Source organism: Trachurus japonicus, chromosome 9 (genome assembly GCF_045865225.1).
Source record: "Trachurus japonicus isolate A0001 chromosome 9, Traja_1.0".
NCBI lineage: Eukaryota > Metazoa > Chordata > Actinopteri > Carangiformes > Carangidae > Trachurus > Trachurus japonicus.
The window spans coordinates 4,607,402-4,633,392 of record NC_140915.1 but is presented as its reverse complement, the minus strand read 5'-3'; the positions used below and the strand labels follow the sequence as shown (position 1 = coordinate 4,633,392).

At 46.8% G+C, this 25,991-nt stretch overlaps 1 protein-coding gene and 21 non-coding genes across 22 annotated transcripts in view; 1 reads left to right on the top strand and 21 right to left on the bottom strand.

Moving 5' to 3' along the window:
• The window catches only part of LOC146980695 (protein FAM240B-like), a 42,765-nt gene extending 20,110 nt beyond the window's left edge, over positions 1-22,655 (top strand). Inside the window, exon 3 of the mRNA XM_085787924.1 lies at positions 22,562-22,655. Coding sequence (XP_085644050.1) covers positions 22,562-22,655 — 94 coding nt within the window. The remainder of the gene's footprint in view (positions 1-22,561) is intronic.
• On the bottom strand, positions 29-111 carry trnas-gcu (transfer RNA serine (anticodon GCU)). The gene has a single exon. It is a non-coding gene; the product is annotated as a tRNA-Ser (tRNA).
• On the bottom strand, positions 661-742 carry trnas-gcu (transfer RNA serine (anticodon GCU)). The gene has a single exon. It is a non-coding gene; the product is annotated as a tRNA-Ser (tRNA).
• Positions 1,813-1,894, bottom strand: trnas-gcu (transfer RNA serine (anticodon GCU)). Its single transcript has one exon. It is a non-coding gene; the product is annotated as a tRNA-Ser (tRNA).
• trnas-gcu (transfer RNA serine (anticodon GCU)) lies at positions 2,454-2,535 on the bottom strand. Its single transcript has one exon. It is a non-coding gene; the product is annotated as a tRNA-Ser (tRNA).
• On the bottom strand, positions 3,606-3,687 carry trnas-gcu (transfer RNA serine (anticodon GCU)). The gene has a single exon. It is a non-coding gene; the product is annotated as a tRNA-Ser (tRNA).
• On the bottom strand, positions 4,237-4,318 carry trnas-gcu (transfer RNA serine (anticodon GCU)). The gene has a single exon. It is a non-coding gene; the product is annotated as a tRNA-Ser (tRNA).
• Positions 5,389-5,470, bottom strand: trnas-gcu (transfer RNA serine (anticodon GCU)). Its single transcript has one exon. It is a non-coding gene; the product is annotated as a tRNA-Ser (tRNA).
• trnas-gcu (transfer RNA serine (anticodon GCU)) lies at positions 6,542-6,623 on the bottom strand. The gene has a single exon. It is a non-coding gene; the product is annotated as a tRNA-Ser (tRNA).
• trnas-gcu (transfer RNA serine (anticodon GCU)) lies at positions 7,183-7,264 on the bottom strand. Its single transcript has one exon. It is a non-coding gene; the product is annotated as a tRNA-Ser (tRNA).
• On the bottom strand, positions 8,335-8,416 carry trnas-gcu (transfer RNA serine (anticodon GCU)). The gene has a single exon. It is a non-coding gene; the product is annotated as a tRNA-Ser (tRNA).
• Positions 9,483-9,564, bottom strand: trnas-gcu (transfer RNA serine (anticodon GCU)). Its single transcript has one exon. It is a non-coding gene; the product is annotated as a tRNA-Ser (tRNA).
• Positions 10,637-10,718, bottom strand: trnas-gcu (transfer RNA serine (anticodon GCU)). The gene has a single exon. It is a non-coding gene; the product is annotated as a tRNA-Ser (tRNA).
• On the bottom strand, positions 11,278-11,359 carry trnas-gcu (transfer RNA serine (anticodon GCU)). Its single transcript has one exon. It is a non-coding gene; the product is annotated as a tRNA-Ser (tRNA).
• Positions 12,428-12,509, bottom strand: trnas-gcu (transfer RNA serine (anticodon GCU)). Its single transcript has one exon. It is a non-coding gene; the product is annotated as a tRNA-Ser (tRNA).
• On the bottom strand, positions 13,580-13,661 carry trnas-gcu (transfer RNA serine (anticodon GCU)). The gene has a single exon. It is a non-coding gene; the product is annotated as a tRNA-Ser (tRNA).
• On the bottom strand, positions 14,731-14,812 carry trnas-gcu (transfer RNA serine (anticodon GCU)). Its single transcript has one exon. It is a non-coding gene; the product is annotated as a tRNA-Ser (tRNA).
• trnas-gcu (transfer RNA serine (anticodon GCU)) lies at positions 15,881-15,962 on the bottom strand. Its single transcript has one exon. It is a non-coding gene; the product is annotated as a tRNA-Ser (tRNA).
• trnas-gcu (transfer RNA serine (anticodon GCU)) lies at positions 16,522-16,603 on the bottom strand. The gene has a single exon. It is a non-coding gene; the product is annotated as a tRNA-Ser (tRNA).
• trnas-gcu (transfer RNA serine (anticodon GCU)) lies at positions 17,674-17,755 on the bottom strand. The gene has a single exon. It is a non-coding gene; the product is annotated as a tRNA-Ser (tRNA).
• trnas-gcu (transfer RNA serine (anticodon GCU)) lies at positions 18,315-18,396 on the bottom strand. The gene has a single exon. It is a non-coding gene; the product is annotated as a tRNA-Ser (tRNA).
• On the bottom strand, positions 19,467-19,548 carry trnas-gcu (transfer RNA serine (anticodon GCU)). The gene has a single exon. It is a non-coding gene; the product is annotated as a tRNA-Ser (tRNA).
• Positions 22,656-25,991: the final 3,336 nt, after the last annotated feature.

Below are 25,991 nucleotides of genomic sequence, written 5' to 3'. Positions count from 1 at the left end.
ACATGGCCAGCTTAACGATACACGTTGACGACGAGGATGGGATTCGAAACCCACGCGTGCAGAGCACAATGGATTAGCAGTCCATCGCCTTAACCACTCGGCCACCTCGTCCTCTGAAAGCGCTGTTGACAGGAAGATACTCGTCCAGGTGTTAAGCCCAGGAGTATTTGAGGAGGTGCAGGAACATACAGGAGGGATCGTGTCTCTGCTACATGTTGACGACAAAGATGGGATTCGAACCCACACGTGCAGAGTACAATGGATTAGCAGTCCATCACCTTGTTCTCCATCTTGTTCTGGAGTTAAAATGGCCAGCTAAATGTTACATGTTGACAACAAGGATGGGATTCGAACCCACGTGTAAGAAGTCTCTTGGAGAATGCGGGCATCGATCCCGCTACCTCTCGCATGCTAAGCGAGCGCTCTCTCATTTGAGCTAATTCCCCTCTGGATCATTGTGCTCTTGGCCTCTCCAGGTGTGATATCAGCTGCCAGATGTCACAGCTAAATATTGTTCTTTAGGTAACATGACCAGCTAAACGATACACGTTGACGACGAGGATGGGATTCGCACAACATCTACATTTGATATCAGCTGCCAGATGTCATAGTTAAATATTGTTCTTTAGGTAACATGGCCAGCTTAACGATACACGTTGACGACGAGGATGGGATTCGAACCCACGCGTGCAGAGCACAATGGATTAGCAGTCCATCGCCTTAACCACTCGGCCACCTCGTCCTCTGAATGCTCTGTTGACAGGAAGATACTCGTCCAGGTGTTAAGCCCAAGAGTATTTGAGGAGGTGCAGGAACATACAGGAGGAATCGTGTCTCTGCTACATGTTGACGACAAAGATGGGATTCGAACCCACACGTGCAGAGTACAATGGATTAGCAGTCCATCACCTTGTTCTCCATCTTGTTCTGGAGTTAAAATGGCCAGCTAAATGTTACATGTTGACAACAAGGACGGGATTCGAACCCACGTGTAAGAAGTCTCTTGGAGAATGCGGGCATCGATCCCGCTACCTCTCGCATGCTAAGCGAGCGCTCTCCCATTTGAGCTAATTCCCCTCTGGATCATTGTGCTCTTGGCCTCTCCAGGTGTGATATCAGCTGCCAGATGTCACAGCTAAATATTGTTCTTTAGGTAACATGACCAGCTAAACGATACACATTGACGACGAGGATGGGATTCGAACCCACGCATGCAGAGCACAATATCTACATACATCTACATTTGACACCTGGAACATCTGGAAACATCTGGAACAGTGAGGAGGTGGGGGTGGAGGAAGAACCCTCCATTAAGAGCAGTTCATGAGTGCCATTTCCCTCAATCAGACCTATACTTCCCAGGTGTTGACCAGTACCTGACTCCATCTTCTCTTTGGCATCAGACCAGAAGTTTTTTGACTGATCTCATCAATTCCAGAGGAATTGTGTCTCTGATACAACAAGATCTGGAACCAGACAACCATCACATTGAAGAATAAGAGATCTCTTGGAGAATGCGGGCATCGATCCCGCTACCTCTCGCATGCTAAGCGAGCGCTCTCCCATTTGAGCTAATTCCCCTCTGGCTCATTGTGCTCTTGGCCTCTCCAGGTGTGATATCAGCTGCCAGATGTCACAGCTAAATCTTGTTGTGGAAGTAACATGGCCAGCTAAACGATACACTTTGATGACGAGGATGGGATTCGAACCCACGCATGCAGAGCACAACATCTACATTTGATATCAGCTGCCAGATGTCATAGTTAAATATTGTTCTTTAGGTAACATGGCCAGCTTAACGATACACGTTGACGACGAGGATGGGATTCGAACCCACGCGTGCAGAGCACAATGGATTAGCAGTCCATCGCCTTAACCACTCGGCCACCTCGTCCTCTGAAAGCGCTGTTGACAGGAAGATACTCGTCCAGGTGTTAAGCCCAGGAGTATTTGAGGAGGTGCAGGAACATACAGGAGGGATCGTGTCTCTGCTACATGTTGACGACAAAGATGGGATTCGAACCCACACGTGCAGAGTACAATGGATTAGCAGTCCATCACCTTGTTCTCCATCTTGTTCTGGAGTTAAAATGGCCAGCTAAATGTTACATGTTGACAACAAGGATGGGATTCGAACCCACGTGTAAGAAGTCTCTTGGAGAATGCGGGCATCGATCCCGCTACCTCTCGCATGCTAAGCGAGCGCTCTCCCATTTGAGCTAATTCCCCTCTGGATCATTGTGCTCTTGGCCTCTCCAGGTGTGATATCAGCTGCCAGATGTCACAGCTAAATATTGTTCTTTAGGTAACATGACCAGCTAAACGATACACGTTGACGACGAGGATGGGATTCGCACAACATCTACATACATCTACATTTGATATCAGCTGCCAGATGTCATAGTTAAATATTGTTCTTTAGGTAACATGGCCATCTTAACGATACACGTTGACGACGAGGATGGGATTCGAACCCACGCGTGCAGAGCACAATGGATTAGCAGTCCATCGCCTTAACCACTCGGCCACCTCGTCCTCTGAATGCTCTGTTGACAGGAAGATACTCGTCCAGGTGTTAAGCCCAAGAGTATTTGAGGAGGTGCAGGAACATACAGGAGGAATCGTGTCTCTGCTACATGTTGACGACAAAGATGGGATTCGAACCCACACGTGCAGAGTACAATGGATTAGCAGTCCATCACCTTGTTCTCCATCTTGTTCTGGAGTTAAAATGGCCAGCTAAATGTTACATGTTGACAACAAGGACGGGATTCGAACCCACGTGTAAGAAGTCTCTTGGAGAATGCGGGCATCGATCCCGCTACCTCTCGCATGCTAAGCGAGCGCTCTCCCATTTGAGCTAATTCCCCTCTGGATCATTGTGCTCTTGGCCTCTCCAGGTGTGATATCAGCTGCCAGATGTCACAGCTAAATATTGTTCTTTAGGTAACATGACCAGCTAAACGATACACGTTGACGACGAGGATGGGATTCGAACCCACGCATGCAGAGCACAATATCTACATACATCTACATTTGACACCTGGAACATCTGGAAACATCTGGAACAGTGAGGAGGTGGGGGTGGAGGAAGAACCCTCCATTAAGAGCAGTTCATGAGTGCCATTTCCCTCAATCAGACCTATACTTCCCAGGTGTTGACCAGTACCTGACTCCATCTTCTCTTTGGCATCAGACCAGAAGTTTTTTGACTGATCTCATCAATTCCAGAAGAATTGTGTCTCTGATACAACAAGATCTGGAACCAGACAACCATCACATTGAAGAATAAGAGATCTCTTGGAGAATGCGGGCATCGATCCCGCTACCTCTCGCATGCTAAGCGAGCGCTCTCCCATTTGAGCTAATTCCCCTCTGGCTCATTGTGCTCTTGGCCTCTCCAGGTGTGATATCAGCTGCCAGATGTCACAGCTAAATCTTGTTGTGGAAGTAACATGGCCAGCTAAACGATACACTTTGATGACGAGGATGGGATTCGAACCCACGCATGCAGAGCACAACATCTACATTTGATATCAGCTGCCAGATGTCATAGTTAAATATTGTTCTTTAGGTAACATGGCCAGCTTAACGATACACGTTGACGACGAGGATGGGATTCGAACCCACGCGTGCAGAGCACAATGGATTAGCAGTCCATCGCCTTAACCACTCGGCCACCTCGTCCTCTGAAAGCGCTGTTGACAGGAAGATACTCGTCCAGGTGTTAAGCCCAAGAGTATTTGAGGAGGTGCAGGAACATACAGGAGGGATCGTGTCTCTGCTACATGTTGACGACAAAGATGGGATTCGAACCCACACGTGCAGAGTACAATGGATTAGCAGTCCATCACCTTGTTCTCCATCTTGTTCTGGAGTTAAAATGGCCAGCTAAATGTTACATGTTGACAACAAGGATGGGATTCGAACCCACGTGTAAGAAGTCTCTTGGAGAATGCGGGCATCGATCCCGCTACCTCTCGCATGCTAAGCGAGCGCTCTCCCATTTGAGCTAATTCCCCTCTGGATCATTGTGCTCTTGGCCTCTCCAGGTGTGATATCAGCTGCCAGATGTCACAGCTAAATATTGTTCTTTAGGTAACATGACCAGCTAAACGATACACGTTGAGGACGAGGATGGGATTCGCACAACATCTACATTTGATATCAGCTGCCAGATGTCATAGTTAAATATTGTTCTTTAGGTAACATGGCCAGCTTAACGATACACGTTGACGACGAGGATGGGATTCGAACCCACGCGTGCAGAGCACAATGGATTAGCAGTCCATCGCCTTAACCACTCGGCCACCTCGTCCTCTGAATGCTCTGTTGACAGGAAGATACTCGTCCAGGTGTTAAGCCCAAGAGTATTTGAGGAGGTGCAGGAACATACAGGAGGAATCGTGTCTCTGCTACATGTTGACGACAAAGATGGGATTCGAACCCACACGTGCAGAGTACAATGGATTAGCAGTCCATCACCTTGTTCTCCATCTTGTTCTGGAGTTAAAATGGCCAGCTAAATGTTACATGTTGACAACAAGGACGGGATTCGAACCCACGTGTAAGAAGTCTCTTGGAGAATGCGGGCATCGATCCCGCTACCTCTCGCATGCTAAGCGAGCGCTCTCCCATTTGAGCTAATTCCCCTTTGGATCATTGTGCTCTTGGCCTCTCCAGGTGTGATATCAGCTGCCAGATGTCACAGCTAAATATTGTTCTTTAGGTAACATGACCAGCTAAACGATACACGTTGACGACGAGGATGGGATTCGAACCCACGCATGCAGAGCACAATATCTACATACATCTACATTTGACACCTGGAACATCTGGAAACATCTGGAACAGTGAGGAGGTGGGGGTGGAGGAAGAACCCTCCATTAAGAGCAGTTCATGAGTGCCATTTCCCTCAATCAGACCTATACTTCCCAGGTGTTGACCAGTACCTGACTCCATCTTCTCTTTGGCATCAGACCAGAAGTTTTTTGACTGATCTCATCAATTCCAGAGGAATTGTGTCTCTGATACAACAAGATCTGGAACCAGACAACCATCACATTGAAGAATAAGAGATCTCTTGGAGAATGCGGGCATCGATCCCGCTACCTCTCGCATGCTAAGCGAGCGCTCTCCCATTTGAGCTAATTCCCCTCTGGCTCATTGTGCTCTTGGCCTCTCCAGGTGTGATATCAGCTGCCAGATGTCACAGCTAAATCTTGTTGTGGAAGTAACATGGCCAGCTAAACGATACACTTTGATGACGAGGATGGGATTCGAACCCACGCATGCAGAGCACAACATCTACATTTGATATCAGCTGCCAGATGTCATAGTTAAATATTGTTCTTTAGGTAACATGGCCAGCTTAACGATACACGTTGACGACGAGGATGGGATTCGAACCCACGCGTGCAGAGCACAATGGATTAGCAGTCCATCGCCTTAACCACTCGGCCACCTCGTCCTCTGAAAGCGCTGTTGACAGGAAGATACTCGTCCAGGTGTTAAGCCCAGGAGTATTTGAGGAGGTGCAGGAACATACAGGGGGAATCGTGTCTCTGCTACATGTTGACGACAAAGATGGGATTCGAACCCACACGTGCAGAGTACAATGGATTAGCAGTCCATCACCTTGTTCTCCATCTTGTTCTGGAGTTAAAATGGCCAGCTAAATGTTACATGTTGACAACAAGGATGGGATTCGAACCCACGTGTAAGAAGTCTCTTGGAGAATGCGGGCATCGATCCCGCTACCTCTCGCATGCTAAGCGAGCGCTCTCCCATTTGAGCTAATTCCCCTCTGGATCATTGTGCTCTTGGCCTCTCCAGGTGTGATATCAGCTGCCAGATGTCACAGCTAAATATTGTTCTTTAGGTAACATGACCAGCTAAACGATACACGTTGACGACGAGGATGGGATTCGAACCCACGCATGCAGAGCACAATATCTACATACATCTACATTTGACACCTGGAACATCTGGAAACATCTGGAACAGTGAGGAGGGGGGGGGGGGGGGGAGAACCCTCCATTAAGAGCAGTTCATGAGTGCCATTTCCCTCAATCAGACCTATACTTCCCAGGTGTTGACCAGTACCTGACTCCATCTTCTCTTTGGCATCAGACCAGAAGTTTTTTGACTGATCTCATCAATTCCAGAGGAATTGTGTCTCTGATACAACAAGATCTGGAACCAGACAACCATCACATTGAAGAATAAGAGATCTCTTGGAGAATGCGGGCATCGATCCCGCTACCTCTCGCATGCTAAGCGAGCGCTCTCCCATTTGAGCTAATTCCCCTCTGGCTCATTGTGCTCTTGGCCTCTCCAGGTGTGATATCAGCTGCCAGATGTCACAGCTAAATCTTGTTGTGGAAGTAACATGGCCAGCTAAACGATACACTTTGATGACGAGGATGGGATTCGAACCCACGCATGCAGAGCACAACATCTACATTTGATATCAGCTGCCAGATGTCATAGTTAAATATTGTTCTTTAGGTAACATGGCCAGCTTAACGATACACGTTGACGACGAGGATGGGATTCGAACCCACGCGTGCAGAGCACAATGGATTAGCAGTCCATCGCCTTAACCACTCGGCCACCTCGTCCTCTGAAAGCGCTGTTGACAGGAAGATACTCGTCCAGGTGTTAAGCCCAGGAGTATTTGAGGAGGTGCAGGAACATACAGGAGGGATCGTGTCTCTGCTACATGTTGACGACAAAGATGGGATTCGAACCCACACGTGCAGAGTACAATGGATTAGCAGTCCATCACCTTGTTCTCCATCTTGTTCTGGAGTTAAAATGGCCAGCTAAATGTTACATGTTGACAACAAGGATGGGATTCGAACCCACGTGTAAGAAGTCTCTTGGAGAATGCGGGCATCGATCCCGCTACCTCTCGCATGCTAAGCGAGCGCTCTCCCATTTGAGCTAATTCCCCTCTGGATCATTGTGCTCTTGGCCTCTCCAGGTGTGATATCAGCTGCCAGATGTCACAGCTAAATATTGTTCTTTAGGTAACATGACCAGCTAAACGATACACGTTGACGACGAGGATGGGATTCGCACAACATCTACATACATCTACATTTGATATCAGCTGCCAGATGTCATAGTTAAATATTGTTCTTTAGGTAACATGGCCAGCTTAACGATACACGTTGACGACGAGGATGGGATTCGAACCCACGCGTGCAGAGCACAATGGATTAGCAGTCCATCGCCTTAACCACTCGGCCACCTCGTCCTCTGAATGCTCTGTTGACAGGAAGATACTCGTCCAGGTGTTAAGCCCAAGAGTATTTGAGGAGGTGCAGGAACATACAGGAGGAATCGTGTCTCTGCTACATGTTGACGACAAAGATGGGATTCGAACCCACACGTGCAGAGTACAATGGATTAGCAGTCCATCACCTTGTTCTCCATCTTGTTCTGGAGTTAAAATGGCCAGCTAAATGTTACATGTTGACAACAAGGATGGGATTCGAACCCACGTGTAAGAAGTCTCTTGGAGAATGCGGGCATCGATCCCGCTACCTCTCGCATGCTAAGCGAGCGCTCTCCCATTTGAGCTAATTCCCCTCTGGATCATTGTGCTCTTGGCCTCTCCAGGTGTGATATCAGCTGCCAGATGTCACAGCTAAATATTGTTCTTTAGGTAACATGACCAGCTAAACGATACACGTTGACGACGAGGATGGGATTCGAACCCACGCATGCAGAGCACAATATCTACATACATCTACATTTGACACCTGGAACATCTGGAAACATCTGGAACAGTGAGGAGGTGGGGGTGGAGGAAGAACCCTCCATTAAGAGCAGTTCATGAGTGCCATTTCCCTCAATCAGACCTATACTTCCCAGGTGTTGACCAGTACCTGACTCCATCTTCTCTTTGGCATCAGACCAGAAGTTTTTTGACTGATCTCATCAATTCCAGAGGAATTGTGTCTCTGATACAACAAGATCTGGAACCAGACAACCATCACATTGAAGAATAAGAGATCTCTTGGAGAATGCGGGCATCGATCCCGCTACCTCTCGCATGCTAAGCGAGCGCTCTCCCATTTGAGCTAATTCCCCTCTGGCTCATTGTGCTCTTGGCCTCTCCAGGTGTGATATCAGCTGCCAGATGTCACAGCTAAATCTTGTTGTGGAAGTAACATGGCCAGCTAAACGATACACTTTGATGACGAGGATGGGATTCGAACCCACGCATGCAGAGCACAACATCTACATTTGATATCAGCTGCCAGATGTCATAGTTAAATATTGTTCTTTAGGTAACATGGCCAGCTTAACGATACACGTTGACGACGAGGATGGGATTCGAACCCACGCGTGCAGAGCACAATGGATTAGCAGTCCATCGCCTTAACCACTCGGCCACCTCGTCCTCTGAAAGCGCTGTTGACAGGAAGATACTCGTCCAGGTGTTAAGCCCAGGAGTATTTGAGGAGGTGCAGGAACATACAGGGGGAATCGTGTCTCTGCTACATGTTGACGACAAAGATGGGATTCGAACCCACACGTGCAGAGTACAATGGATTAGCAGTCCATCACCTTGTTCTCCATCTTGTTCTGGAGTTAAAATGGCCAGCTAAATGTTACATGTTGACAACAAGGATGGGATTCGAACCCACGTGTAAGAAGTCTCTTGGAGAATGCGGGCATCGATCCCGCTACCTCTCGCATGCTAAGCGAGCGCTCTCCCATTTGAGCTAATTCCCCTCTGGATCATTGTGCTCTTGGCCTCTCCAGGTGTGATATCAGCTGCCAGATGTCACAGCTAAATATTGTTCTTTAGGTAACATGACCAGCTAAACGATACACGTTGACGACGAGGATGGGATTCGAACCCACGCATGCAGAGCACAATATCTACATACATCTACATTTGACACCTGGAACATCTGGAAACATCTGGAACAGTGAGGAGGGGGGGGGGGAGAACCCTCCATTAAGAGCAGTTCATGAGTGCCATTTCCCTCAATCAGACCTATACTTCCCAGGTGTTGACCAGTACCTGACTCCATCTTCTCTTTGGCATCAGACCAGAAGTTTTTTGACTGATCTCATCAATTCCAGAGGAATTGTGTCTCTGATACAACAAGATCTGGAACCAGACAACCATCACATTGAAGAATAAGAGATCTCTTGGAGAATGCGGGCATCGATCCCGCTACCTCTCGCATGCTAAGCGAGCGCTCTCCCATTTGAGCTAATTCCCCTCTGGCTCATTGTGCTCTTGGCCTCTCCAGGTGTGATATCAGCTGCCAGATGTCACAGCTAAATCTTGTTGTGGAAGTAACATGGCCAGCTAAACGATACACTTTGATGACGAGGATGGGATTCGAACCCACGCATGCAGAGCACAACATCTACATTTGATATCAGCTGCCAGATGTCATAGTTAAATATTGTTCTTTAGGTAACATGGCCAGCTTAACGATACACGTTGACGACGAGGATGGGATTCGAACCCACGCGTGCAGAGCACAATGGATTAGCAGTCCATCGCCTTAACCACTCGGCCACCTCGTCCTCTGAAAGCGCTGTTGACAGGAAGATACTCGTCCAGGTGTTAAGCCCAGGAGTATTTGAGGAGGTGCAGGAACATACAGGAGGAATCGTGTCTCTGCTACATGTTGACGACAAAGATGGGATTCGAACCCACACGTGCAGAGTACAATGGATTAGCAGTCCATCACCTTGTTCTCCATCTTGTTCTGGAGTTAAAATGGCCAGCTAAATGTTACATGTTGACAACAAGGATGGGATTCGAACCCACGTGTAAGAAGTCTCTTGGAGAATGCGGGCATCGATCCCGCTACCTCTCGCATGCTAAGCGAGCGCTCTCCCATTTGAGCTAATTCCCCTCTGGATCATTGTGCTCTTGGCCTCTCCAGGTGTGATATCAGCTGCCAGATGTCACAGCTAAATATTGTTCTTTAGGTAACATGACCAGCTAAACGATACACGTTGACGACGAGGATGGGATTCGAACCCACGCATGCAGAGCACAATATCTACATACATCTACATTTGACACCTGGAACATCTGGAAACATCTGGAACAGTGAGGAGGGGGGGGGGGGGGGGAAGAACCCTCCATTAAGAGCAGTTCATGAGTGCCATTTCCCTCAATCAGACCTATACTTCCCAGGTGTTGACCAGTACCTGACTCCATCTTCTCTTTGGCATCAGACCAGAAGTTTTTTGACTGATCTCATCAATTCCAGAGGAATTGTGTCTCTGATACAACAAGATCTGGAACCAGACAACCATCACATTGAAGAATAAGAGATCTCTTGGAGAATGCGGGCATCGATCCCGCTACCTCTCGCATGCTAAGCGAGCGCTCTCCCATTTGAGCTAATTCCCCTCTGGCTCATTGTGCTCTTGGCCTCTCCAGGTGTGATATCAGCTGCCAGATGTCACAGCTAAATCTTGTTGTGGAAGTAACATGGCCAGCTAAACGATACACTTTGATGACGAGGATGGGATTCGAACCCACGCATGCAGAGCACAACATCTACATTTGATATCAGCTGCCAGATGTCATAGTTAAATATTGTTCTTTAGGTAACATGGCCAGCTTAACGATACACGTTGACGACGAGGATGGGATTCGAACCCACGCGTGCAGAGCACAATGGATTAGCAGTCCATCGCCTTAACCACTCGGCCACCTCGTCCTCTGAAAGCGCTGTTGACAGGAAGATACTCGTCCAGGTGTTAAGCCCAGGAGTATTTGAGGAGGTGCAGGAACATACAGGAGGGATCGTGTCTCTGCTACATGTTGACGACAAAGATGGGATTCGAACCCACACGTGCAGAGTACAATGGATTAGCAGTCCATCACCTTGTTCTCCATCTTGTTCTGGAGTTAAAATGGCCAGCTAAATGTTACATGTTGACAACAAGGATGGGATTCGAACCCACGTGTAAGAAGTCTCTTGGAGAATGCGGGCATCGATCCCGCTACCTCTCGCATGCTAAGCGAGCGCTCTCCCATTTGAGCTAATTCCCCTCTGGATCATTGTGCTCTTGGCCTCTCCAGGTGTGATATCAGCTGCCAGATGTCACAGCTAAATATTGTTCTTTAGGTAACATGACCAGCTAAACGATACACGTTGACGACGAGGATGGGATTCGCACAACATCTACATACATCTACATTTGATATCAGCTGCCAGATGTCATAGTTAAATATTGTTCTTTAGGTAACATGGCCAGCTAAACGATACACATTGACGACGAGGATGGGATTCGAACCCACGCGTGCAGAGCACAATGGATTAGCAGTCCATCGCCTTAACCACTCGGCCACCTCGTCCTCTGAATGCTCTGTTGACAGGAAGATACTCGTCCAGGTGTTAAGCCCAAGAGTATTTGAGGAGGTGCAGGAACATACAGGAGGAATCGTGTCTCTGCTACATGTTGACGACAAAGATGGGATTCGAACCCACACGTGCAGAGTACAATGGATTAGCAGTCCATCACCTTGTTCTCCATCTTGTTCTGGAGTTAAAATGGCCAGCTAAATGTTACATGTTGACAACAAGGATGGGATTCGAACCCACGTGTAAGAAGTCTCTTGGAGAATGCGGGCATCGATCCCGCTACCTCTCGCATGCTAAGCGAGCGCTCTCCCATTTGAGCTAATTCCCCTCTGGATCATTGTGCTCTTGGCCTCTCCAGGTGTGATATCAGCTGCCAGATGTCACAGCTAAATATTGTTCTTTAGGTAACATGACCAGCTAAACGATACACGTTGACGACGAGGATGGGATTCGAACCCACGCATGCAGAGCACAATATCTACATACATCTACATTTGACACCTGGAACATCTGGAAACATCTGGAACAGTGAGGAGGGGGGGGGGGGGAGAACCCTCCATTAAGAGCAGTTCATGAGTGCCATTTCCCTCAATCAGACCTATACTTCCCAGGTGTTGACCAGTACCTGACTCCATCTTCTCTTTGGCATCAGACCAGAAGTTTTTTGACTGATCTCATCAATTCCAGAGGAATTGTGTCTCTGATACAACAAGATCTGGAACCAGACAACCATCACATTGAAGAATAAGAGATCTCTTGGAGAATGCGGGCATCGATCCCGCTACCTCTCGCATGCTAAGCGAGCGCTCTCCCATTTGAGCTAATTCCCCTCTGGCTCATTGTGCTCTTGGCCTCTCCAGGTGTGATATCAGCTGCCAGATGTCACAGCTAAATCTTGTTGTGGAAGTAACATGGCCAGCTAAACGATACACTTTGATGACGAGGATGGGATTCGAACCCACGCATGCAGAGCACAACATCTACATTTGATATCAGCTGCCAGATGTCATAGTTAAATATTGTTCTTTAGGTAACATGGCCAGCTTAACGATACACGTTGACGACGAGGATGGGATTCGAACCCACGCGTGCAGAGCACAATGGATTAGCAGTCCATCGCCTTAACCACTCGGCCACCTCGTCCTCTGAAAGCGCTGTTGACAGGAAGATACTCGTCCAGGTGTTAAGCCCAGGAGTATTTGAGGAGGTGCAGGAACATACAGGAGGGATCGTGTCTCTGCTACATGTTGACGACAAAGATGGGATTCGAACCCACACGTGCAGAGTACAATGGATTAGCAGTCCATCACCTTGTTCTCCATCTTGTTCTGGAGTTAAAATGGCCAGCTAAATGTTACATGTTGACAACAAGGATGGGATTCGAACCCACGTGTAAGAAGTCTCTTGGAGAATGCGGGCATCGATCCCGCTACCTCTCGCATGCTAAGCGAGCGCTCTCCCATTTGAGCTAATTCCCCTCTGGATCATTGTGCTCTTGGCCTCTCCAGGTGTGATATCAGCTGCCAGATGTCACAGCTAAATATTGTTCTTTAGGTAACATGACCAGCTAAACGATACACGTTGACGACGAGGATGGGATTCGAACCCACGCATGCAGAGCACAATATCTACATACATCTACATTTGACACCTGGAACATCTGGAAACATCTGGAACAGTGAGGAGGGGGGGGGGGGGGGAGAACCCTCCATTAAGAGCAGTTCATGAGTGCCATTTCCCTCAATCAGACCTATACTTCCCAGGTGTTGACCAGTACCTGACTCCATCTTCTCTTTGGCATCAGACCAGAAGTTTTTTGACTGATCTCATCAATTCCAGAGGAATTGTGTCTCTGATACAACAAGATCTGGAACCAGACAACCATCACATTGAAGAATAAGAGATCTCTTGGAGAATGCGGGCATCGATCCCGCTACCTCTCGCATGCTAAGCGAGCGCTCTCCCATTTGAGCTAATTCCCCTCTGGCTCATTGTGCTCTTGGCCTCTCCAGGTGTGATATCAGCTGCCAGATGTCACAGCTAAATCTTGTTGTGGAAGTAACATGGCCAGCTAAACGATACACTTTGATGACGAGGATGGGATTCGAACCCACGCATGCAGAGCACAACATCTACATTTGATATCAGCTGCCAGATGTCATAGTTAAATATTGTTCTTTAGGTAACATGGCCAGCTTAACGATACACGTTGACGACGAGGATGGGATTCGAACCCACGCGTGCAGAGCACAATGGATTAGCAGTCCATCGCCTTAACCACTCGGCCACCTCGTCCTCTGAAAGCGCTGTTGACAGGAAGATACTCGTCCAGGTGTTAAGCCCAGGAGTATTTGAGGAGGTGCAGGAACATACAGGAGGAATCGTGTCTCTGCTACATGTTGACGACAAAGATGGGATTCGAACCCACACGTGCAGAGTACAATGGATTAGCAGTCCATCACCTTGTTCTCCATCTTGTTCTGGAGTTAAAATGGCCAGCTAAATGTTACATGTTGACAACAAGGATGGGATTCGAACCCACGTGTAAGAAGTCTCTTGGAGAATGCGGGCATCGATCCCGCTACCTCTCGCATGCTAAGCGAGCGCTCTCCCATTTGAGCTAATTCCCCTCTGGATCATTGTGCTCTTGGCCTCTCCAGGTGTGATATCAGCTGCCAGATGTCACAGCTAAATATTGTTCTTTAGGTAACATGACCAGCTAAACGATACACGTTGACGACGAGGATGGGATTCGAACCCACGCATGCAGAGCACAATATCTACATACATCTACATTTGACACCTGGAACATCTGGAAACATCTGGAACAGTGAGGAGGGGGGGGGGGGGGAAGAACCCTCCATTAAGAGCAGTTCATGAGTGCCATTTCCCTCAATCAGACCTATACTCCCAGGTGTTGACCAGTACCTGACTCCATCTTCTCTTTGGCATCAGACCAGAAGTTTTTTGACTGATCTCATCAATTCCAGAGGAATTGTGTCTCTGATACAACAAGATCTGGAACCAGACAACCATCACATTGAAGAATAAGAGATCTCTTGGAGAATGCGGGCATCGATCCCGCTACCTCTCGCATGCTAAGCGAGCGCTCTCCCATTTGAGCTAATTCCCCTCTGGCTCATTGTGCTCTTGGCCTCTCCAGGTGTGATATCAGCTGCCAGATGTCACAGCTAAATCTTGTTGTGGAAGTAACATGGCCAGCTAAACGATACACTTTGATGACGAGGATGGGATTCGAACCCACGCATGCAGAGCACAACATCTACATTTGATATCAGCTGCCAGATGTCATAGTTAAATATTGTTCTTTAGGTAACATGGCCAGCTTAACGATACACGTTGACGACGAGGATGGGATTCGAACCCACGCGTGCAGAGCACAATGGATTAGCAGTCCATCGCCTTAACCACTCGGCCACCTCGTCCTCTGAAAGCGCTGTTGACAGGAAGATACTCGTCCAGGTGTTAAGCCCAGGAGTATTTGAGGAGGTGCAGGAACATACAGGAGGAATCGTGTCTCTGCTACATGTTGACGACAAAGATGGGATTCGAACCCACACGTGCAGAGTACAATGGATTAGCAGTCCATCACCTTGTTCTCCATCTTGTTCTGGAGTTAAAATGGCCAGCTAAATGTTACATGTTGACAACAAGGATGGGATTCGAACCCACGTGTAAGAAGTCTCTTGGAGAATGCGGGCATCGATCCCGCTACCTCTCGCATGCTAAGCGAGCGCTCTCCCATTTGAGCTAATTCCCCTCTGGATCATTGTGCTCTTGGCCTCTCCAGGTGTGATATCAGCTGCCAGATGTCACAGCTAAATATTGTTCTTTAGGTAACATGACCAGCTAAACGATACACGTTGACGACGAGGATGGGATTCGAACCCACGCATGCAGAGCACAATATCTACATACATCTACATTTGACACCTGGAACATCTGGAAACATCTGGAACAGTGAGGAGGGGGGTGGAGGAAGAACCCTCCATTAAGAGCAGTTCATGAGTGCCATTTCCCTCAATCAGACCTATACTTCCCAGGTGTTGACCAGTACCTGACTCCATCTTCTCTTTGGCATCAGACCAGAAGTTTTTTGACTGATCTCATCAATTCCAGAGGAATTGTGTCTCTGATACAACAAGATCTGGAACCAGACAACCATCACATTGAAGAATAAGAGATCTCTTGGAGAATGCGGGCATCGATCCCGCTACCTCTCGCATGCTAAGCGAGCGCTCTCCCATTTGAGCTAATTCCCCTCTGGCTCATTGTGCTCTTGGCCTCTCCAGGTGTGATATCAGCTGCCAGATGTCACAGCTAAATCTTGTTGTGGAAGTAACATGGCCAGCTAAACGATACACTTTGATGACGAGGATGGGATTCGAACCCACGCATGCAGAGCACAACATCTACATTTGATATCAGCTGCCAGATGTCATAGTTAAATATTGTTCTTTAGGTAACATGGCCAGCTTAACGATACACGTTGACGACGAGGATGGGATTCGAACCCACGCGTGCAGAGCACAATGGATTAGCAGTCCATCGCCTTAACCACTCGGCCACCTCGTCCTCTGAAAGCGCTGTTGACAGGAAGATACTCGTCCAGGTGTTAAGCCCAGGAGTATTTGAGGAGGTGCAGGAACATACAGGAGGACTCGTGTCTCTGCTACATGTTGACGACAAAGATGGGATTCGAACCCACACGTGCAGAGTACAATGGATTAGCAGTCCATCACCTTGTTCTCCATCTTGTTCTGGAGTTAAAATGGCCAGCTAAATGTTACATGTTGACAACAAGGATGGGATTCGAACCCACGTGTAAGAAGTCTCTTGGAGAATGCGGGCATCGATCCCGCTACCTCTCGCATGCTAAGCGAGCGCTCTCCCATTTGAGCTAATTCCCCTCTGGATCATTGTGCTCTTGGCCTCTCCAGGTGTGATATCAGCTGCCAGATGTCACAGCTAAATATTGTTCTTTAGGTAACATGACCAGCTAAACGATACACGTTGACGACGAGGATGGGATTCGCACAACATCTACATACATCTACATTTGATATCAGCTGCCAGATGTCATAGTTAAATATTGTTCTTTAGGTAACATGGCCAGCTAAACGATACACATTGACGACGAGGATGGGATTCGAACCCACGCGTGCAGAGCACAATGGATTAGCAGTCCATCGCCTTAACCACTCGGCCACCTCGTCCTCTGACAGCACTGTTGACAGGAAGATACTCGTCCAGGTGTTAAGCCCAGGAGTATTTGAGGAGGTGCAGGAACATACAGGGGGAATCGTGTCTCTGCTACATGTTGACGACAAAGATGGGATTCGAACCCACACGTGCAGAGTACAATGGATTAGCAGTCCATCACCTTGTTCTCCATCTTGTTCTGGAGTTAAAATGGCCAGCTAAATGTTACATGTTGACAACAAGGATGGGATTCGAACCCACGTGTAAGAAGTCTCTTGGAGAATGCGGGCATCGATCCCGCTACCTCTCGCATGCTAAGCGAGCGCTCTCCCATTTGAGCTAATTCCCCTCTGGATCATTGTGCTCTTGGCCTCTCCAGGTGTGATATCAGCTGCCAGATGTCACAGCTAAATATTGTTCTTTAGGTAACATGACCAGCTAAACGATACACGTTGACGACGAGGATGGGATTCGAACCCACGCATGCAGAGCACAATATCTACATACATCTACATTTGACACCTGGAACATCTGGAAACATCTGGAACAGTGAGGAGGTGGGGGTGGAGGAAGAACCCTCCATTAAGAGCAGTTCATGAGTGCCATTTCCCTCAATCAGACCTATACTTCCCAGGTGTTGACCAGTACCTGACTCCATCTTCTCTTTGGCATCAGACCAGAAGTTTTTTGACTGATCTCATCAATTCCAGAGGAATTGTGTCTCTGATACAACAAGATCTGGAACCAGACAACCATCACATTGAAGAATAAGAGATCTCTTGGAGAATGCGGGCATCGATCCCACTACCTCTCGCATGCTAAGCGAGCGCTCTCCCATTTGAGCTAATTCCCCTCTGGCTCATTGTGCTCTTGGCCTCTCCAGGTGTGATATCAGCTGCCAGATGTCACAGCTAAATCTTGTTGTGGAAGTAACATGGCCAGCTAAACGATACACTTTGATGACGAGGATGGGATTCGAACCCACGCATGCAGAGCACAACATCTACATTTGATATCAGCTGCCAGATGTCATAGTTAAATATTGTTCTTTAGGTAACATGGCCAGCTAAACGATACACATTGACGACGAGGATGGGATTCGAACCCACGCGTGCAGAGCACAATGGATTAGCAGTCCATCGCCTTAACCACTCGGCCACCTCGTCCTCTGACAGCACTGTTGACAGGAAGATACTCGTCCAGGTGTTAAGCCCAGGAGTATTTGAGGAGGTGCAGGAACATACAGGAGGGATCGTGTCTCTGCTACATGTTGACGACAAAGATGGGATTCGAACCCACACGTGCAGAGTACAATGGATTAGCAGTCCATCACCTTGTTCTCCATCTTGTTCTGGAGTTAAAATGGCCAGCTAAATGTTACATGTTGACAACAAGGATGGGATTCGAACCCACGTGTAAGAAGTCTCTTGGAGAATGCGGGCATCGATCCCGCTACCTCTCGCATGCTAAGCGAGCGCTCTCCCATTTGAGCTAATTCCCCTCTGGATCATTGTGCTCTTGGCCTCTCCAGGTGTGATATCAGCTGCCAGATGTCACAGCTAAATATTGTTCTTTAGGTAACATGACCTTCTAAACGATACACGTTGACGACGAGGATGGGATTCGCACAACATCTACATACATCTACATTTGATATCAGCTGCCAGATGTCATAGTTAAATATTGTTCTTTAGGTAACATGGCCAGCTAAACGATACACATTGACGACGAGGATGGGATTCGAACCCACGCGTGCAGAGCACAATGGATTAGCAGTCCATCGCCTTAACCACTCGGCCACCTCGTCCTCTGAATGCTCTGTTGACAGGAAGATACTCGTCCAGGTGTTAAGCCCAGGAGTATTTGAGGAGGTGCAGGAACATACAGGGGGAATCGTGTCTCTGCTACATGTTGACGACAAAGATGGGATTCGAACCCACACGTGCAGAGTACAATGGATTAGCAGTCCATCACCTTGTTCTCCATCTTGTTCTGGAGTTAAAATGGCCAGCTAAATGTTACATGTTGACAACAAGGATGGGATTCGAACCCACGTGTAAGAAGTCTCTTGGAGAATGCGGGCATCGATCCCGCTACCTCTCGCATGCTAAGCGAGCGCTCTCCCATTTGAGCTAATTCCCCTCTGGATCATTGTGCTCTTGGCCTCTCCAGGTGTGATATCAGCTGCCAGATGTCACAGCTAAATATTGTTCTTTAGGTAACATGACCAGCTAAACGATACACGTTGACGACGAGGATGGGATTCGAACCCACGCATGCAGAGCACAATATCTACATACATCTACATTTGACACCTGGAACATCTGGAAACATCTGGAACAGTGAGGAGGTGGGGGTGGAGGAAGAACCCTCCATTAAGAGCAGTTCATGAGTGCCATTTCCCTCAATCAGACCTATACTTCCCAGGTGTTGACCAGTACCTGACTCCATCTTCTCTTTGGCATCAGACCAGAAGTTTTTTGACTGATCTCATCAATTCCAGAGGAATTGTGTCTCTGATACAACAAGATCTGGAACCAGACAACCATCACATTGAAGAATAAGAGATCTCTTGGAGAATGCGGGCATCGATCCCGCTACCTCTCGCATGCTAAGCGAGCGCTCTCCCATTTGAGCTAATTCCCCTCTGGCTCATTGTGCTCTTGGCCTCTCCAGGTGTGATATCAGCTGCCAGATGTCACAGCTAAATCTTGTTGTGGAAGTAACATGGCCAGCTAAACGATACACTTTGATGACGAGGATGGGATTCGAACCCACGCATGCAGAGCACAACATCTACATTTGATATCAGCTGCCAGATGTCATAGTTAAATATTGTTCTTTAGGTAACATGGCCAGCTAAACGATACACATTGACGACGAGGATGGGATTCGAACCCACGCGTGCAGAGCACAATGGATTAGCAGTCCATCGCCTTAACCACTCGGCCACCTCGCCCTCTGACAGCACTGTTGACAGGAAGATACTCGTCCAGGTGTTAAGCCCAGGAGTGTTTGAGGAGGTGCAGGAACATACAGGAGGAATCGTGTCTCTGCTACATGTTGACGACAAAGATGGGATTCGAACCCACACGTGCAGAGTACAATGGATTAGCAGTCCATCACCTTGTTCTCCATCTTGTTCTGGAGTTAAAATGGCCAGCTAAATGTTACATGTTGACAACAAGGATGGGATTCGAACCCACGTGTAAGAAGTCTCTTGGAGAATGCGGGCATCGATCCCGCTACCTCTCGCATGCTAAGCGAGCGCTCTCCCATTTGAGCTAATTCCCCTCTGGCTCATTGTGCTCTTGGCCTCTCCAGGTGTGATATCAGCTGCCAGATGTCACAGCAAAATCTTGTTGTGGAAGTAACACGGCCAGCTAAACGATACACTTTGATGACGAGGATGGGATTCGAACACACGCGTGCAGAGCACAATAGATTAGCAGTCCATCACCTTAACCACTCGCTCATCCTCTTCTGTGGCCCTTACAGGAAAATGGGTCGGTCTGGACCTTAATGTCTATAGGAGCAGTTCCATCATCCTGGTTCATGTGAATCCCAGAGTTATAACGTCCGTGAGCTGTCGCTGTGTGATGAGCTCCTTCCTGTCACATATTATTATGGGATTGTCCCATTGAACCCTCACGTCTTCCACCACCAGACATTAGCCCGATCCCTCCTCACCTCGGTCTGCTGCCTTAACCTCGCACCACCTCCTCAGCCCATCACACCTAATCCCCCCACTCTCCATTACCCTGTACCCCTAATCCCCCACCTATCAATACCATGTATCTCCTAATCCCCCGGCTATCTATTACTAGAGACCCCCCCACCCCCCCACCAACCCCCCCGCCCCCGACGCCTCCAACCACAGCTCTAGTCTGCGCTAATTGTGAACGTTATGTGCGACCTGGAACAACATGCTGCACAGAGTCGAGGTGATAATCACAAAGTGTTGAGTGACGGAGGCTAACACACACATACACACACACACACACACATACACACACACACACACACAGACATATACACACACACACACACACAGGCTGAAATTAGAAGATATTCAACCCTAAATATTCACTCCGTGACCTCTTCTATCAACATGAAGAAGTGAAACTGAATCAAACGACATGAGATCATTTTACATTTACATACGATCGACAGTCCATCCTATTTCTCTTCCTTTAAACTGGTTGAGTTTGGTTCAGACACACAAACATCTGTATGTGTTGAATCCAGCTGTTGACAGTTTCCACATTTAAATGTCTGAATCATGAACTGAAAAAAACAGATGTGGTCAGGCGTCTCCGTCTTTGCCAGATGTTGATGCTGTTCTGCTGTTTCACTTAAAGGGACAACAAGGAGTTTCTATTTGGTTATAAAAAAAGTATCATATTAATGTGGATGAATCTACGTTACCATTTGTTAATGGCTCCATTTTAGATAAATCTATGGTTTTGTCTCTATGGTTATTTTGTTATTATTAGTGGTGGTGGAAATGCTGGGCGAGCCGACCAGCGTTTCTTTACTTTCGGTTTCGTGGCGAGTCATGAGAATAACGCCGCTGAATCTCCGTTTATGATGGGAACTACGACGGTATGTGATCGTCTTCCAACCTCTGACTTTAATTCTTGATGAATGAAAACATGAGTCTGTCTTGCGCTGGTCAAAGAATTTCACGGTGCGGAGGCTCATAAATGTAGTGTGGAAACACTTCGCTTTTCCAAAACTCCTTGTTGTCCCTTTAAAAAGACGAATGAGAAGAAGATTTTCCTGTTGTCAGTGTGTGTCGACGCACACACACACACTGACACACACAACAGCCTTGTCAAAATAAGACGTGCACACCTGTCTGTCCGTCTACCTGTCCAACTGTGTGTGTGTCTGTCCTGAGGTCAGAGGGATTATCAGCAGCTGAAAGAACAAATGGAATAATCCAGAAACCTCGACAGGAAGGTGGTGAAGAGACAGTGAGGACAGCTGAGAGAGAGAGTTAGGTTACACACAGGCACACGCACACACACACACACACACACACACACACACACACACACACACACACACACACACACACACACACACACACACACACACGTTTGATTGATGGTGAAATAAAGGAAACGCTGATGTGATGGTGATAACACATCAGCTGTCTCCACGACACCAGATCTGCTGCTGAGTTCGCCAGCAACGCCGCCGCACGTTAAACACCGAATATTACATTACATCACCACACACACACACACGCACACACACACACACACACACACACACACACACACACACACACACACACACACACACACACACACACACACACATACACACATGCACACATACACACATGCACGCACACACTGACATACTTTGTATCAGGACAGACAGGAGTCTCCACAGCAACAGCCAATCAGAGTCTCCGGGAGTCAAGACAGATGTGGACAGGTGATAGGTGTGGACAGATGAGGACAGGTAATAGGTGTGGACAGATGAGGACAGGTAATAGGTGTGGACAGTTGTGGACAGGTGATTGGTGTGGACAGGTGTGGACAGGTGTGGACAGATGTGGACAGATGTGGACAGGTGTAGACAGATGTGGACAGGTGTGGACAGATGTAGACAGGTGTGGACAGATGTGGACAGGTGTGGACAGATGTGGACAGATGTGAACAGGTGTAGACAGATGTGGACAGGTGTGGACAGATGTAGACAGGTGTGGACAGATGTGGACAGATGTAGACAAGTGACAGATGTGGACAGATGTAGACAGGTGTAGACAGATGTAGACAGGTGTGAACAGGTGACAGATGTGAACAGGTGACAGATGTGGACAGATGTGAACAGGTGTAGACAGATGTAGACAGGTGTGAACAGGTGACAGATGTGGACCGATGTGGACAGGTGTGGACAGATGTGGACAGATGTCTCTCTCTCTGCTCTGATTGGTCCGCTCTGTGTGTCTCCAGGCTGAGGGGGGAGTGGCTCGTCCGTCTGGAGAACAGAACCAAACACCTGAAGAGCCTCAACGACAACTACATGAGGAAGGTGAAGGCCACCTGAGGACACGATGAAGACGCCCGCAGCCTCGTCCTCCTCATCCTCCTCGTCCTGTCTGAACATAATAATAATAATAAAGTGACGTTTGGCCAAAACCAGTGTCATGTGGTTGGAGATGTGATTCTAAAAACCAGTGAATTCCATGTGGTTTTTGTTTTTGTTTTGTCTGTGCTCTGATGATTTTGCTTGTTGTCTAAATATGAAATGTGTCTTGTAGCTAAGCCCTTATCCACCAGTTATCCACTCGATTCCACCGGAAAGATGAACTGGGCTAACCGTTAGCTGTTAGCCGTTAGCAGTGTCTTAAGTAACTCAATAAACAGCCCATGAAAAAAAAAATTTTTCCAGCGGATATCTGAGTTCCAACATGACTGAGCTAACTGGAGTAGTTTCATGTCGTGTCCCACAACGGGAGGGTTTTAACAGCTGACGTCCTGCTGTTAGTTTGCTGCTGCTGTTAACTTAGCTGTCGGCAGCAGCAAAGCTAACAACTACGACAACCATGACTAATTACACAAACGTGCATACAGAAATAGTAATGTTTGTTCAATAATTCGTTTTCTAGACTTAACAAACATCAGATTTAGTCAAAACGGTTTTGGCAGCCCAGAGCCCCCACATTTGGTGCCTACACCGTTGGCTAACGCTACCAGTTAGCCGCTCACTAGAATGCTACCAAAGGTATAATACAGGCATCACCAAATGGCGGACCTCGGTCCGGACCCGGACCGAGTGATGGTTCGATCCGGACCCGAGACCAATCTCTAATTAATTAACAAGAATATAATTTTCCTAGAGCATTTTTTTTCGAAGGGACAGCGGGCTCAGCTATAGGTCAATCCGACAGCTTCACTCAATTGAGCCAATCAGATCGTTTGTTTACCCTGCGCCTCCGAGAGAAGAGAGAGAGAAAGAGAAAGGAGAGGGACTGATGACAGCATGTCTTGCTGCAAAATTAAAAAAAAAAAAAAAGGTTGATGCTGAAGGCAAACGCAAGCCGCCGGGCGGATCTTGGCCCGCCGCCTTGGTTTGAGCATGTGTGTGTGTGTGTGCGTGTGCGTGGGGGGCGTTCAGATGGGTCTCTTGTGCGCACAAACTGTCATGTGCGCTCACAACCGAGAGCGACGCCGTATTTAATGGAGGGGGACAATGACAGTGCAGCTATCAAGATGCTTTTGACACCTTGGCCGAAAAAAAAAAAAAAAAAAAAAGCACATAACAAGCAAACAAAAAACAAACAGGGAAACCCCCTTATTTATTCTCTCTTGTTCTCTTTAATTGAAATAACAGGCCTTAAATTAATTTGCCTGGGGGCTACTTTTATTCATGGCAAAAAAAAAAAAAAAAAGCTAGTTGTTTACTATACAAGTGCACCATGTTAAATGTTTCCTGTGTTGAAAATTGACGATAGATATAAAATGCACTTTGTTGATTTTATTTAATTGACATAGGGATAGGCTATAAGACACCATTTGGACTTTATAAGGTTCGGACCTTTCACTTGGATGAAAGTTTAGTAACTGGACCTCAATGAATTTTAATTGAATACCCCTGGTATAATATAAACCGTCTTTGGTGAAACGGAAGTTGAAAACCGACTTCCGTTGTGGTGTGACGCAATGGATCATGGGAAAATAAAGTGGTGGATAGGCTGGGCACCTTAATTGGTGCATGACACTTAAATAAAGAATAGCTATAAATTCATTCATTCATTCATTCACCAGGAAATGAAGCTCAGGTAGAAACACCTGGGCCCAGATGTTCAGAGGTTTCATCTGATAGGATCTGGTTTTAGTTTAGTTTTGAAACAACTCATTTTCAAGATTTGATCCGATCCATGATCCAGAATCTGGAGATCAGATTAGATCACGTGATCCAGTCTTGGTTTTAATCCGGATTAAACCCTCAGTTTGCATTGTTCAGAACTTTTTTGTTGAATCAGGAAAACTTTGATCCCAAACATCTGGATTATTCTGATCCCAGCAGTTTGGTGGATTGAGGAACATGTCAAATGTCATTTAAATTTAATTCAAACTGGTCAAATAAACAACATTTATAATGTAGTATGTAGCCTATCTATAAACATTTATTGATTTGTATTTTGCTCCAGATTTTTAAACCATTACAGTGATAAAGCAAATAAAGTTAATTTTTGATCATTCCACAATTTCCCCACTTGGGTAATTAAAGGGACAACGAGGAGTTTCTATTTGGTTATAAAAAAAAAACGTCTCATGTTAATGTGGATGAATCTACGTTACCCACACTTGTTAATGGTCCATTTTAGATCAATATATCGTTTTGTCTCTATGGTTATTTTGTTATTATTAGTGGTGGTGGAAATGCTGGGCGAGCCGACCAGCGTTTCTTTACTTTCGGTTTTGTGGCGAGTCATGAGAATAACGCCGCCGAATCTCCGTTTATGGTGGGAACTACGACGGTATGTGATCGTCTTCCAACCTCTGACTTTAATTCGTGATGAATGAAAACATTCTTGGCAAGACGTCCGTCATTGTAAATGTAGTATGAAAACACTTCGCTTTCCAAAACTCCTCGTTGTCCCTTTAAATTAAATTTTAAAGTTTGAATTTGAAACACACGGAAAAATATTCACAATGTATTTGCTTTTTTTATTTACAGTATTAGAACAGCACAGAAAACAATACATAGGCTACACCCCATTTTCAAATGAATACACTCTGAGTGACCTCATGCTGCCTTCAGTCTGATACACAGTCACATTTAGAGCATTCATTATCTGGATTTGGTGATGTGTAAAAGTTTGTATCTGGATCAGACTGATCCAGTCCAACTGAGCTGTGAACAACTGGGATAAAGATATATTACGTGATCCTGGATGGAAAAACATGGGATTACTAAATCTGGACAATTTTCATCCAGATTAAACCTGAAGACGACGACAAGGAGAGAATAAATGAGTTCATTCATTTGATTCAACTTTTCTTATAAAAATCTAACATACATGTTCATAGTTTATTGCTCTGTCACATGTTAATTAATTCACTCCCACCAGCTAAAATCAGACAGACTAGAGCACTGGAAAAGAGAGTAAGGACAGCATTGGTCCAATGGCAGCGCCTCCTGGTGGAGGAATATGGGTTTTGCAAAAGAACTGACAACTCTGCATTGTTGGTGAATGAGCAAGTGCGGTATTTTCTATAATTTAAGGACATTTCTAGATCACCCACGTTAATAGCATCATTGAGGACCCTTTACAGATAAACATTAACACATAGGCTAGTAAAAAAAACAAAAAAAAAAGTTTTCTACATGAATGTTTAAATCTACATTTTGTAATTTAACTAATTATGAGTATAA